Source organism: Coregonus clupeaformis, chromosome 25, assembly GCF_020615455.1.
Source record: "Coregonus clupeaformis isolate EN_2021a chromosome 25, ASM2061545v1, whole genome shotgun sequence".
Lineage (NCBI taxonomy): Eukaryota > Metazoa > Chordata > Actinopteri > Salmoniformes > Salmonidae > Coregonus > Coregonus clupeaformis.
In genome coordinates this window covers 26,275,252-26,287,436 of record NC_059216.1, presented here as the reverse complement: position 1 = coordinate 26,287,436, position 12,185 = coordinate 26,275,252, and the positions used below count along the sequence as shown (strand labels likewise).

Genomic DNA, 12,185 nt, shown 5'->3' with positions numbered 1-12,185 from the left:
GCCCTACACGTGAATGAGGTGTGAGTGAGTACGAGGTGTGCATTAGTAAGTAGCTATAATTTTATATAGTGAGCAGCATTCAAAGTGGTTAGGAAATAAAAGAAAAAGGTGCGTGAGGTGAGTGAGCAGGAAGTGGATAGACAGAGCTGAGCTCACCTGGTAGTAGTTCTTGATGTGCCTGATCACAATGTTGAGGTTCTGGATTCGTAGGTTCACATCATTGTTCACATTCTTATTCACTCTCTGGTTTGTGGGGCTGGGGTCTCTGGATAAGAAAAGACATCACATGAAAATATATTTTTGTAGTAAACTAGGTTAAACTACAAAAAAACAACAGCCTTTTTCCTTTACTGAGTATTATTTTGACCATGTATATTTTCACTGAACAGCTGCTTAAGGCGTCAGTATGTTTCAGTTCGGCTGGCGCCTAGCCAAACTCGGCTAGCCGACCCGAATGAGTGTGCTCGCATACTCCCTTAAAAGATGTTTGCTTGAAAAATGAGAAGAAAAAAAAAAAGAGGCAATAGTACTGACTGTCCATTTTGAGACGCTGTAGCCTATTCCTCAAAATAGTCAGAATTAATCTAAGATAATGACATTATTTTTCAAAACAGACTTTATTGAAGAATCCCCACTGTTGACCAATCACAGACGAAGGGGCGTCGACTTCGGCCCCGAACTTCGGATTGCCTCCAGAAAAAAGTATCTTGCCTGAACAGCCGAAAAAACCCTCATTGAAGTAGAAAACGAATAAAAACGTCACAAAATGTAGTCAAAATATATGCACGAACTCTAACTAACTGTTTCGGTTGGGAAGCATGCCGACGCCTTTAGTCTGGCATGCGAGACGTAAAACTATTATGTACATAATCCTATAGATTATATTAGCCTACATTTGTACGTACACCAACTCTAATGAATGAGTTGCTTTTACCAAATATCCACACAAAAAAAGGAAAATAGATTACTGTTGGGGATTAGCCTACACTTCAGAGCGGAACTGCATATATAATATGGTGCTTATTCAGAACACACAGACGTGACGTCATTCTTTCCTCGAAAACAAGGAGGCCAAGAACCCCCGATTGTTTTGTTGACAGATTTATTATTATGGATGCACATGGCTTTCAGGAACCGCATTGTCCCACTACACAAGCTGGAAGCACACACACACACACACACAAGGTCTCCACAGGAGGGTTCAATCCTCAAAGCCAACCAGAAATGTGAAAATACATAGAGCTGATCAACAGGACTACATTTAAATATGGTCACAGAACAACTGTACTTGCTAGGTAAACAGTCAGTGGACTAGTTCTAGTCTGACAACAAGAGTCCAGTGTGTTTGCCTTGAGACCGGGTTCGCATCCGAAATGGCACCCTACTTCCCTTCAGAAAGTATCCATACCCTTCGACTTATTCCACATTTTGTTGTGTTACAGCCTGAATTCAAAATTGATTAAATATAATTTCCCCCTCACCCATCTACAGACAACACCCCATAATGTCAAAGTGAAAACATGTTCAGAAAATTAAAAAAATTGTATTGAAAATGAAATACAGAAATATCAAATTTACATAAGTATTCACACCCCTGATCTTTCCACACCTGGATTGTATAATATTTGCACATTATTATTTTTAAAATTCTTCAAGCTCTGTCAAGTTGGTTGTTGATCATCGCTAGACAGCCATTTTCAAGTCTTGCCATAGATTTAAGCCGATTTAAGTCAAATCTCTAACTAGGCCACTCAGAAACATTCAATGTCGTCTTGGTAAGCAACTCCAGTGTAGATTTGGCCTTTTGTTTTAGGTTATTGTCCTGCTGAAAAGGTGAATTTGAGAGACAACTAGTTTTTCCTCTAGGATTTTGCCATGTGCTTAGCTCTACTCCATTTATTTGTATCCTAAAAAAACATGCCAATGACAAGCATACCCATAACATGATGCAGCCGACCCTGAGCGGTTTCCTTCCTCTCCAGCAACTGAGTTAGGAAGGACGCCTGTATCTTTGTAGTGACTGGGTGTATTGATACACCATCCAAAGTCTAATTAATAACTTCACCATGCTCAAATGGATATTCAATGTCTGCTTAATATTTTTTTTTACCCATCTACCAATAAGTGCCCTTCTTTGTGAGGCACTGGAAAAACTCCCTGGTCTTTGTGGTTGAATCTGCGTTTTGAAATTCGCAGCTCGACTGATGGACCTTACAGATAATTGTATGTGTGGGGTACAGAGATGAGGTAGTCATTCAAAAATCATGTTAAACACTTATTGCATACAGACATTTCACCTTTTCATTTTTTATTAATTTATAAAAATGTCTAAAAACATAATTCAACTTTGACATTATGGGGTATTGTGTGTAGGCCCGTGACACAAAATCTCAATTTAATCAATTTTAAATGCAGGCTGTCAGACAAAATGTGGAAAAAGTCAAGGGGTGTGAATATGTTCTGTGCACTACTTTATACCAGAGACCTATAGGGTTTCATTTCAGGTGGAGCCCATGTTCTTGGCTAGGTTTGGCTGTTTGGAGGGCCTGGTCTGGATGGGCAATGTTTGTGCTAACCTCATTTACATATGTTTTGTGGGCACACCATGCAAATGCTGCCAAGCTTGGCCCAGTATTCCAGTAGGTCTCTGAAAGGGCTTTAGTTTAAAAACAAGGAAGAGTTTTTTCATTCAGGTAAACCTGTATACTAGCTGCCTTTAGTTCAAAATTTACAGCTTTCTGACATGTCCAATGGCCATTCCCAGTTCTCACTGGCTGGCTGAGAAAGCAGAGTGAGCCCTGTTTCCAAAAAGCCTTTTAGAGAGTAGGAGGGCTGATCAAGGTTCACATCCCGCCCTGTCTATATAAATCATATTCATTATTACAGTGCATTTGGAAAGTATTCAAACCCCTTGACTTTTCAGAGATGCTCGATCGGGTTCAAGTCCAAGCTCTGCCTGGGCCACTCAAGGACATTCAGAGACTTGTCCCGAAGCCACTCCTGCGGTTTCTTGGCTGTGTGCTTAGGGTCATTGTCCTGTTGGAAGTTGAACCTTCGCACCAGTCTGAGGTCCTGAACGCTCTGGAGCAGGTTTTCATCAAGGATCTCTCTGCACTTTGCTCCGTTCATCTTTCCCTTGATCCTGACTAGTCTTCCAGTCCCTCCCGCTGAAAAACATCCCCACAGCATGATGCTGCCAACACCATGCTTCACCGTAGGGATGGTGCCACGTTTCCTCCAGATGTGACGCTTGGAATCAGGCTAAAGAGTTCAATCTTGGTTTCATCAGACCAGAGAATCTTGTTTCTCATGGTCTGAAAGTCCTTTAGGTGCCTTTTGGCAAACTCCAAGCGGGCTGTTATGTGCCTTTTACTGAGGTGTGGCTTCCGTCTGGCCACTCTACCATAAAGGCCTGATTGGTGGAGTGCTGCAGAGATGGTTGTCCTTCTGGAAGGTTCTGTCATCTCCACAGAGGAACTCTGGAGCTCTGTCAGAGTGACCATTGGGTCCTTGGTCACCTCCCTGACCAAGGACCTTCTCCCCAGATTGCTCAGTTTGGCCGGGCGGCCAGCTCCAGGAAGAATCTTGGTGGTTCCAAACTTCTTCCATTTAAGAACGATGGAGGCCACTGTGTTTTTGAGGACCTTCAATGCTGCAGACATTTTTTATTTAATCTATTTTAGAATAAGGCTGTAACGTAACAAAATGTGGAAAAAGTCAAGGGGTCTGAATACTTTCCGAATGCACTGTATCTAGAAGGTAAAGCCTGATCCTATATCAGAACTACTAGAATACATGCCCAGAGCAGGCCCAGGCTTGAGTAGTGGAGAAACATAGAATGAAGGGTATCTGGAACAGCCAAAGTGGGTCTCTAACCACATACAATGTGTACCCTCACAGAGAGACACACAGAGAGACAGACAGAAGAGTTCTGCTGCTGGAACTACTGGCCTGGAGGATTCCAGCCATCCACTCATCTGTGGTAGAGGTTTAATGTAAACAGCTCAGACACCTGTGCGCGCGCGTGTTGCCTGTGTGCGTATCTAAGAGAGGACCTAGGCTATATGATTGTAACCAAAAAGATCCAAATACACCTGTGTATTTTCTCAAACAGAAAAATACACAAAGTTAATAGCCTTCAAACTATGCCGTATGAAAGAAGAGGGCCAAAACAATGACACCAGTCTACATGTATGCCATGTCATTGTGTCACTACATGACCAAAAGTATGTGGACACCTGCTCGAACATCTCATTCCAAAATCATGGGCATTAATATGGAGTTGGTCCCCCATTTGCTGCTATAACAGCATCCACTCTTCTGGGAAGGTTTTCCACTAGATGTTGGAACATTGCTGCGGGGACTTGCTTCCATTCAGCCACAAGAGCATTGATCGGGCACTGATGTTGGGCGATTAGGCCTGGCTTGCAGTCTGCGTTCTAATACAGTCTCAAAGGTGTTTGATGGGGTTGAGGTCAGAGCTCGGTGCTGGCCAGTCAAGTTCTTCCACACCAATCTCGACAAACCATTTCTGTATGGACCTCGCTTTGTGCACGGGGGCATTGTCATGCTGAAACAGGAAAGGGCCTTCCCCAAACTGTTGCCGCAAAGTTGGAAGCACAGAATTGTCTAGAATGTAATTGTATGCTGTAGCGTTAAGATTTCCCTTCACTGGAACTAAGGGGCCTAGCCCGAACCATGAAAAACAGCCCCAGACCATTATTCCTCCTCCATCAAACTTTACAGTTGGCACTAAGCAGTCGGGCAGGTAGCGTTCTCCTGGCATCCTCCAAACCCAGATATGTCCGTCGGACTGCCAGATGGTGAAGCGTGATTCATCACTCCAGAGAACGTGTGTCATCTGCTCCAAAGTCCAATTGCAGCGAGGTTTACACCACTCCAGCCGACGCTTGACATTGCGCATTGTTATCTTAGGCTTGTGTGCGGCTGCTCGCCCATGGAAACCCATTTCATGAAGCTCCCGACGAACAGTTCTTGTGCTGACGTTGCTTGAGTGTTGCAACAGAGGACAGAAGATTTTTACGCACTTCAGCACTCGCCGATCCCGTTCTGTGAGCTTCTGTGGACTACCACTTCGCGGCTGAGCCGTTGTTGCTCCTTTCCATTTCATAATAACAGCACTTACAGTTGACCGGGGCAGCTCTAGCAGGGTAGAATTTTGACAAACTGACTTGTTGGAAAGGTGGCATCCTATGACGGTGCCACGTTAAAAGTCACTGAGCTCTTCAGTAAGGCCATTTGACTGCCAATGTTTGTCTATGGAGATTGCATGGCTGTGTGCTCGATTTTATACACCTGTCAGCAACAGGTGTGGCTGAAATAGCCAAATCCACTATTTTGAAGAGGTGTCCACATACTTTTGTATATTTAGTGTACGATAATTACTAGACATACCAGTGACTTCACATGGACTTATTTACATGGCCAAATCATGCATGACAGAGTTACACCACTCATTGTCCTGGCGGGGGTTGTTTTCTTTCCCCCTGTCCTGTGCATAATAATATTGTCTTTGTTTGAGGAGGAGCATACAGCATTTAAAGCCCCTCATTAAGACAGATAGGGCAGGGGAAGCAGGAGCAGCTAGCCAGGGGAAAGTAGGTTAAAGGACAGGACTTAGGCAGGGGGCGGGGAGAGGGGAGAGGGGGGGGGAGAAGGGGACTGTATGGTTAGCACAGCTGGGGGCAACACAAAGGGACAGACGCTAGGCACAGGAAGAGAGTGAGGGAGCGAGGAGAGAAGAGTGTAATTGAAGGAGAGAAAGAGGAGCGAGAAATGTGGTAGCTGATGTCAGAAACCACAGTTACAGCATTACAGGGAGTTTTTAAAACTAAGTCACTGACTAACTGCACAGCCTGCCATTCAGGGCACATCACTTTCCTTTGAAGTGATGGAGCACAGGAAATGGTTCAGAAACTTGAGAGGGGTTTAGAGAAAGACCTAGCCTTAGCCATGTCAAATTTGTCAGACGATATCTGGGCAGTAATTTTGTGAGACGAGCAGCCCTTTCTGTGTCAGAACAAACTATCACATAGACAGTAGACAGACAAAATACATCTGAGCTCAAGAGCTCTGAGAGGCCTCCCAGTACTAACCAAACAGACAGCCACATTGTGCAGATATAAGCGCAGCCTGTAGGATCACATTGACTCATGAGGGGCAGAAAAGGAGCTGAAAGAGTGAGAGTTCAGTCAGTGAGCCATGAAGGCATGGGGAGGGTGTCTGAACACAGTTGCATACCAGGAGGGGAAACCATGCTAGGATGTGGTTACAAGAGGTAGATTGAGGCCACAAAACAGCTGCCAGATTAACAAGCACACGCATGCACGCACACACAAGTCTATGTCCACTCACATGTGTGTCATGATCTTGTGCAGGAAGACCCCATCCACCAGATCCATGAACATGGAGAGCTTGTCCTCTGAGCCAGAGCCCAGGGGTCCAAAGGTCTTCACCTGAAGAGAGAGGGGGAGAGGGAGAAAAGGGAGGAGAAAGGGCAAACACCATTGGATTACTCTAAGAGCTCAGCTCACCTATGAAGAGATGGGCCACATCTGGACGTTTGTGCTTTCAGTTTCCAAGAATAGACAGATATTTCCTGCTCTGACAGTTGTCAATGCAAGTTTTATACTCTCAATTAATAATATATCTAAAACTTTGTGAGCATGTCAAGATATTTAGGCTCTAGATCTAGGAACCAGGAGGTACTCCTAGAGGTGAGTCAGGGCTAGCAGAGAGGATGAAGCCCAGTTAGAGAAACAAAGACAGAGGGGAGTGCGTTGTTAGAGAGGAACAAGCAGCCAGTGGCTGAGGCCCAGCTGACTGGCCAAACAGGAAATCAGGTCAGGATGACGGGATCAGCCAGGCGAAGTTCTGCAGGTTTCACTAACCACCACCCCCACCCACCATTATACTGGGCCTTTCAAATGATGCTTTAGGCCTATCATTTCCTGGTCTTACCAAATGATGCACCTGGTGCCATACTGTATGTGCTGAATGCATAGCCTGGAACCATGGTGTGTACTGTAGCCGTAGACTAGTGACATACTGTGCACTGTTGTAGCCATTGCCTCGTGCCACAGTGTATGTAGGCCTATGTGCTGTAGCCAACTCTTCTACCATTGCCTGTCATGCCATATATCCATGTTGACATGCTTTGCATTCATAGTATGGCAATACACATACACAGAGAGGAGTTGTCAAAAGTTATACCATCAGGCTATAGTCTTCTGAACCACTGTGGCATATCTTACATACAGTCCTCATCTTTCTGCTCTAGTGACACTGCGTTCCACCAACAATATTATGATTCCCTTGACTTGTGTGATGATAAAAATGAAGTAAAAGTACAATGACCTAACAGGCATGGCTCTGTGGTTGTGTACTCAAGACAGACCAATATTGACACTCGTGGACTAATAGATACAAAATTCAGGCTAGAGGTTTTGTGAACAGCTGACATAGCTCTTGTTTAGTTTCATGGACGGTCAGTTCCAAGTTTTAGGGAATAATAGTAGGTCATGCCAATAAAACCCACAGACCATAGGAATAAAACACAATGAAAGGTGTTGGCTTGTTAGGAAAATGTCAGTCATCCTGGCTTTACAGCAAAGATGAACACCAATAGGCTATCAGTAAATATTGTAAACGAACAGGTCTACCACTGTATGTTTGAAATACATGTATTTTTTTTTTAACATGTCACTAGGAGTAGGCGACGGACAACGATAGTTTCAAATGAAAGTGGCGAACAGCAGGTTAAGTTATCAAGACACCGAGTTAAATTATTATCCGCCATGGCACTTGCTGAGTGCACATTCACTTACCCACACCACCAGCGGCGTATCCAGGAAGTTTCCCATCAACTCTGACACTGTAATATCCATGTTGAGAAACTTGTGATAATTCCACCCAGTTTTTAAATCCCAAAATAATAGTGTTCACCGCCTGAACGTTTGCGACCACTCATTCCTCAGCTCGAGGGCCCTTACATGCCTGCTTGAGACAGAACAATGCCGTGAGGCATCGAAGATAAACCGTACGTTATTAGGGATCTAGCGATAACAAATCTTCACGTCGATATAGATTCTCAAGACGAAAGAAAATTCCTTTTATATACAAAAAATGATCCAGTGTTGGTCACAGTGATTAATTTTTTTGGTAATTATAGCGTTCAGACTCCAGTTTTAGTCTAAGTCAATCTAAAACTAAAAGAGCAGAACAAAGTAAACACGTGCAAGCTGCATTTGCCCATGTAAACTGACTGGAAGAACATCGAAATAGAAGAGTAATCAAAAAATAAACATTGTTGCCGCGGCCATGAAGAGAAAAGTTACAAATGCTTCCGGCGACGAAAAGTTCAGTACACCTCCATGGCTCAAACGCTTGCCTCTGCCGCACATTATTTGTTTCACACACAGCATCGTCCAACCTGTAACCACTTGAATAGCGCGTTTGAGTGACAGCGTGGATAGCCAATCAAATCTGGTATCTGACCTTCAACCAAACAAAGAACAGCCAATGCACGACCCCAGAAAATTGGGTTGAATTCAAGATGACGTAATTAGAGAAAAAAATACGACCAAACAAAATTAATATTTTAAGTTGCGCAAGAGTACCATCCACTGTCTAGAACCAATAGCTGCAGTTGTTGGCAATGGGAATCGGTCACGCAAGTAGATGTATCATGTAGATGTATCATCACACATCACAAGTCGTGGTGGAAAAAGTACCCAATTTTTATACTTGAGTAAAAGTAAAGATACCTTAATAGAAAATGACTCATGTCAAAGTGAAAAACACCCAGTAAAATACTACTTGAGTAAAAGTCTACAAGTATCTGGTTTTATTAAATATACACTATATACACAAGTATGTGGACACCCCTTCAAATTAGTGGATTCTGCTATTTCAGCCACACCCTTTGCTGACAGTTGTATAAAATCGGGCACACAGCCATGCGATCTCCATAGACAAACATTGGCAGTAGAATGACTTTCAACGTGGCACCGTCATAGGATGCCACCTTTCCAACAAGTCAGTTTGTCAAATTTCTGCCCTGCTAGATCTGCCCCGGTCAACTGTAAGTGCTGTTATTGTGAAGTGAAAAGGTCTAGGAGCAACAACGGCTCAGCAATCGAAGTGGTGGGCCACACAACTCACAGAACGGGGCCGCCGAGTGCTGAAGCACGTGGCGCGTAAAAATCGCCTGTCCTCGGTTGCAACACTCACTATCGAGTTCCAAACTGCCTCTGGAAACAACTGCCTCTGGAAACCACATCAGCACAAGAACTGTTCGTAGGGAGCGTCATGAAATGGGTTTCCTTGGCCGAGAAGCCGCACACAAGCCTAAGATCACTATTCGCAATGCCAAGTGTCGGCTGGAGTGGTGTAAAGCTCGCCGCCATTGGACTCTGGAATAGTGAAAACGCATTCTCTGGAGTGATGAATCACGCTTCACCATCTGGCAGTCCGACGGACAAATCTGGGTTTGGCAGATGCCAGGAGAACGCTACCTGCCCGCATGCATAGTGCCAACTGTAAAGTTTGGTGGAGGACGAATAATGGTCTGGGGCTGTTTTTCATGGTTCGGACTAGGCCCCTTAGTTCCATCTTAACGCTACAGCATACAATGACATTAGACGGTTCTGTGCTTCCAACTTTGTTGCAACAGTTTGGGGAAGGCCCTTCCTGTTTCAGCATGACAATGCCCCCGTGCACAAAGCGAGGTCCATACAGAAATGGTTTGTTGAGATTGGTGTGGATGAACTTGACTGGTCTGCACAGAGCCCTGACCTCAACCCCATCAAACACCTTTCGGATGAATTGGAACACCAACTGTGAGCCAGGACTAATCGCCCAACATCAGTGCCCAACCTCACTAATGCTCTTGTGGCTGAATGGAAGTAAGTTCCCGCAGCAATGTTCCAACATCTAGTGGAAAGCCTTCCCAGAAGAGTGGAGGCTGTTATGGCAGCAAAGGTGGGACCAACTCCACATTAATACCCATGATTCTGGAATGAGATGTTTGACGAGCTGGTGTCCACATACTTTTGGTCATGTTGTGTACTTAAGCATCAAAAGTAAAAGTAAATAATATAAATCATTTCAAATTCCTTAAGCAAACAAGACAGCACCATATTTATTTTTATTTTTTATTAATGGATTGCCATGTGCACACCCAAACACTCAGACTTCATGTACAGAAGAAGCATTTGGATTTAGTGAGTCCACCAGATCAAAAGCAGTAGGGATGTTCACACTGCCCTACCCTATGCTTTTACTTCTTTCTACGCTCTCTCTCCAGATGAAATCTTGCGACTTGTGATGGCCGGCCGCCCAACAACCTGCCCGCTTGACCCTATCCCCTCCTCTCTTCTCCAGACCATTTCCGGAGACCTTCTCCCTTACCTCACCTCGCTCATCAACTCATCCTTGACCGCTGGCTATGTCCCTTCTGTCTTCAAGAGAGCGAGAGTTGCACCCCTCCTCAAAAAACCTACACTCGATCCCTCCGATGTCAACAACTACAGACCAGTATCCCTTCTTTCTTTTCTCTCCAAAACTCTTGAGCGTGCCGTCTCTAGCCAACTCTCCTGCTATCTCTCTCAGAATTCTTGATCCAAACCAGTCAGGTTTCAAGACTGGTCATTCAACTGAGACTGCTCTTCTCTGTGTCAAGGAGGCTCTCCGCACTGCTAAAGCTAACTCTCTCTCCTCTGCTCTTATCCTTCTAGACCTATCTGCTGCCTTTGATACTGTGAACCATCAGATCCTCCTCTCCACCCTCTCCGAGTTGGGCATCTCCGGCGCTGCTCACTCTTGGATTGCGTCCTACCTGACAGGTCGCTCCTACCAGGTGGCGTGGCGAGAATCTGTCTCCGCACCACGTGCTCTCACCACTGGTGTCCCCCAGGGCTCAGTTCTAGGCCCTCTCCTATTCTCTCTATACACCAAGTCACTTGGCTCTGTCATATCCTCACATGGTCTCTCCTATCATTGCTACGCAGACGACACACAATTAATTTTCTCCTTTCCCCCTTCTGATAACCAGGTGGCGAATCGCATCTCTGCATGTCTGGCGGACATATCAGTGTGGATGTCAGATCACCACCTCAAGCTGAATGTCGGCAAGACGGAGCTGCTCTTCGTCCCGGGGAAGGACTGCCCGCTCCATGATCTCGCCATTACGGTTGACATTGTGTCATCCTCCCAGAGTGCAAGGAACCTTGGCGTGACCCTGGACAACAAACACCCTGTCGTTCTCCGCTAACATCAAAGCGGTGACCCGATCCTGCAGGTTCATGCTCTACAACATTAGCAGAGCACGACCCTACCTTACACAGAAAGCGGCACAGGTCCTAATCCAGGCACTTGTCATCTCCCGTCTGGATTACTGCAACTCGTTGTTGGCTGGGCTCCCTGCCTGTGCCATTAAACCCCTACAACTTAGCCAGAACGCTGAAGCCTGTCTGGTGTTCAACCTTCCCAAGTTCTCTCATGTCACCCCGCTCTTCAGCACACTCCACTGGCTTCCAGTTGAAGCTTGCATCTACTACAAAACCATGGTGCTTGCCTACGGAGCTGTGAGGGGAACGGCACCTCCTTACCTTCAGGCTCTGATCAGACCCTACACCCAAACGAGGGCACTACGTTCATCCACCTCTGGCCTGCTAGCCCCCCTAACTCTACGGAAGCACAGTTCCCGCTCAGCCCAGTCAAAGCTATTCGCTGCTCTGGCACCCCAATGGTGGAACAAGCTCCCCCACGACGCCAGGACAGCGGAGTCACTGACCACCTTCCGGAGACACTTGAAACCCTACCTCTTTAAGGAATACCTAGAATAGTAATCCTTCTGTTATAAAAATATGAATAGCAAAGTAAAGTACAGATACCCCCCAAAACTACTTAAGTATATAGTACTTCAAAGTATTTTTTACTTTACACTACTGATCACAAATGAAGGAGACACAATTATTTTAATTCCATAACAGTCACCAAAAAGTATATTGTAAAATCTTTCAATCTTTTCCAAATAGATCATATTTTAGGAGAAAAATAAATATACAGTGCATTCGGAAAGTATTCAGACCCCTTGACCTTTTCCACATTTTGTTACCTTACAGCCTTATTCTAAAATAGATTAAATTGGTTTTTTCCACTCA

General features: G+C 44.9%; 1 protein-coding gene across 1 annotated transcript in view; it reads right to left on the bottom strand.

Moving 5' to 3' along the window:
* LOC121538921 (protein Daple) overlaps positions 1 to 8,433 on the bottom strand; it is a 74,475-nt gene extending 66,042 nt beyond the window's left edge. The window contains exons 1-3 of the mRNA XM_045207540.1: positions 7,848 to 8,433; positions 6,376 to 6,476; positions 157 to 265 (exon numbers count right to left, since the gene is read on the bottom strand). Of these exons, the coding sequence (XP_045063475.1) occupies positions 157 to 265; positions 6,376 to 6,476; positions 7,848 to 7,907 (270 nt within the window). The 5' untranslated portion in view covers positions 7,908 to 8,433. The remainder of the gene's footprint in view (positions 1 to 156; positions 266 to 6,375; positions 6,477 to 7,847) is intronic.
* Positions 8,434 to 12,185: the final 3,752 nt, after the last annotated feature.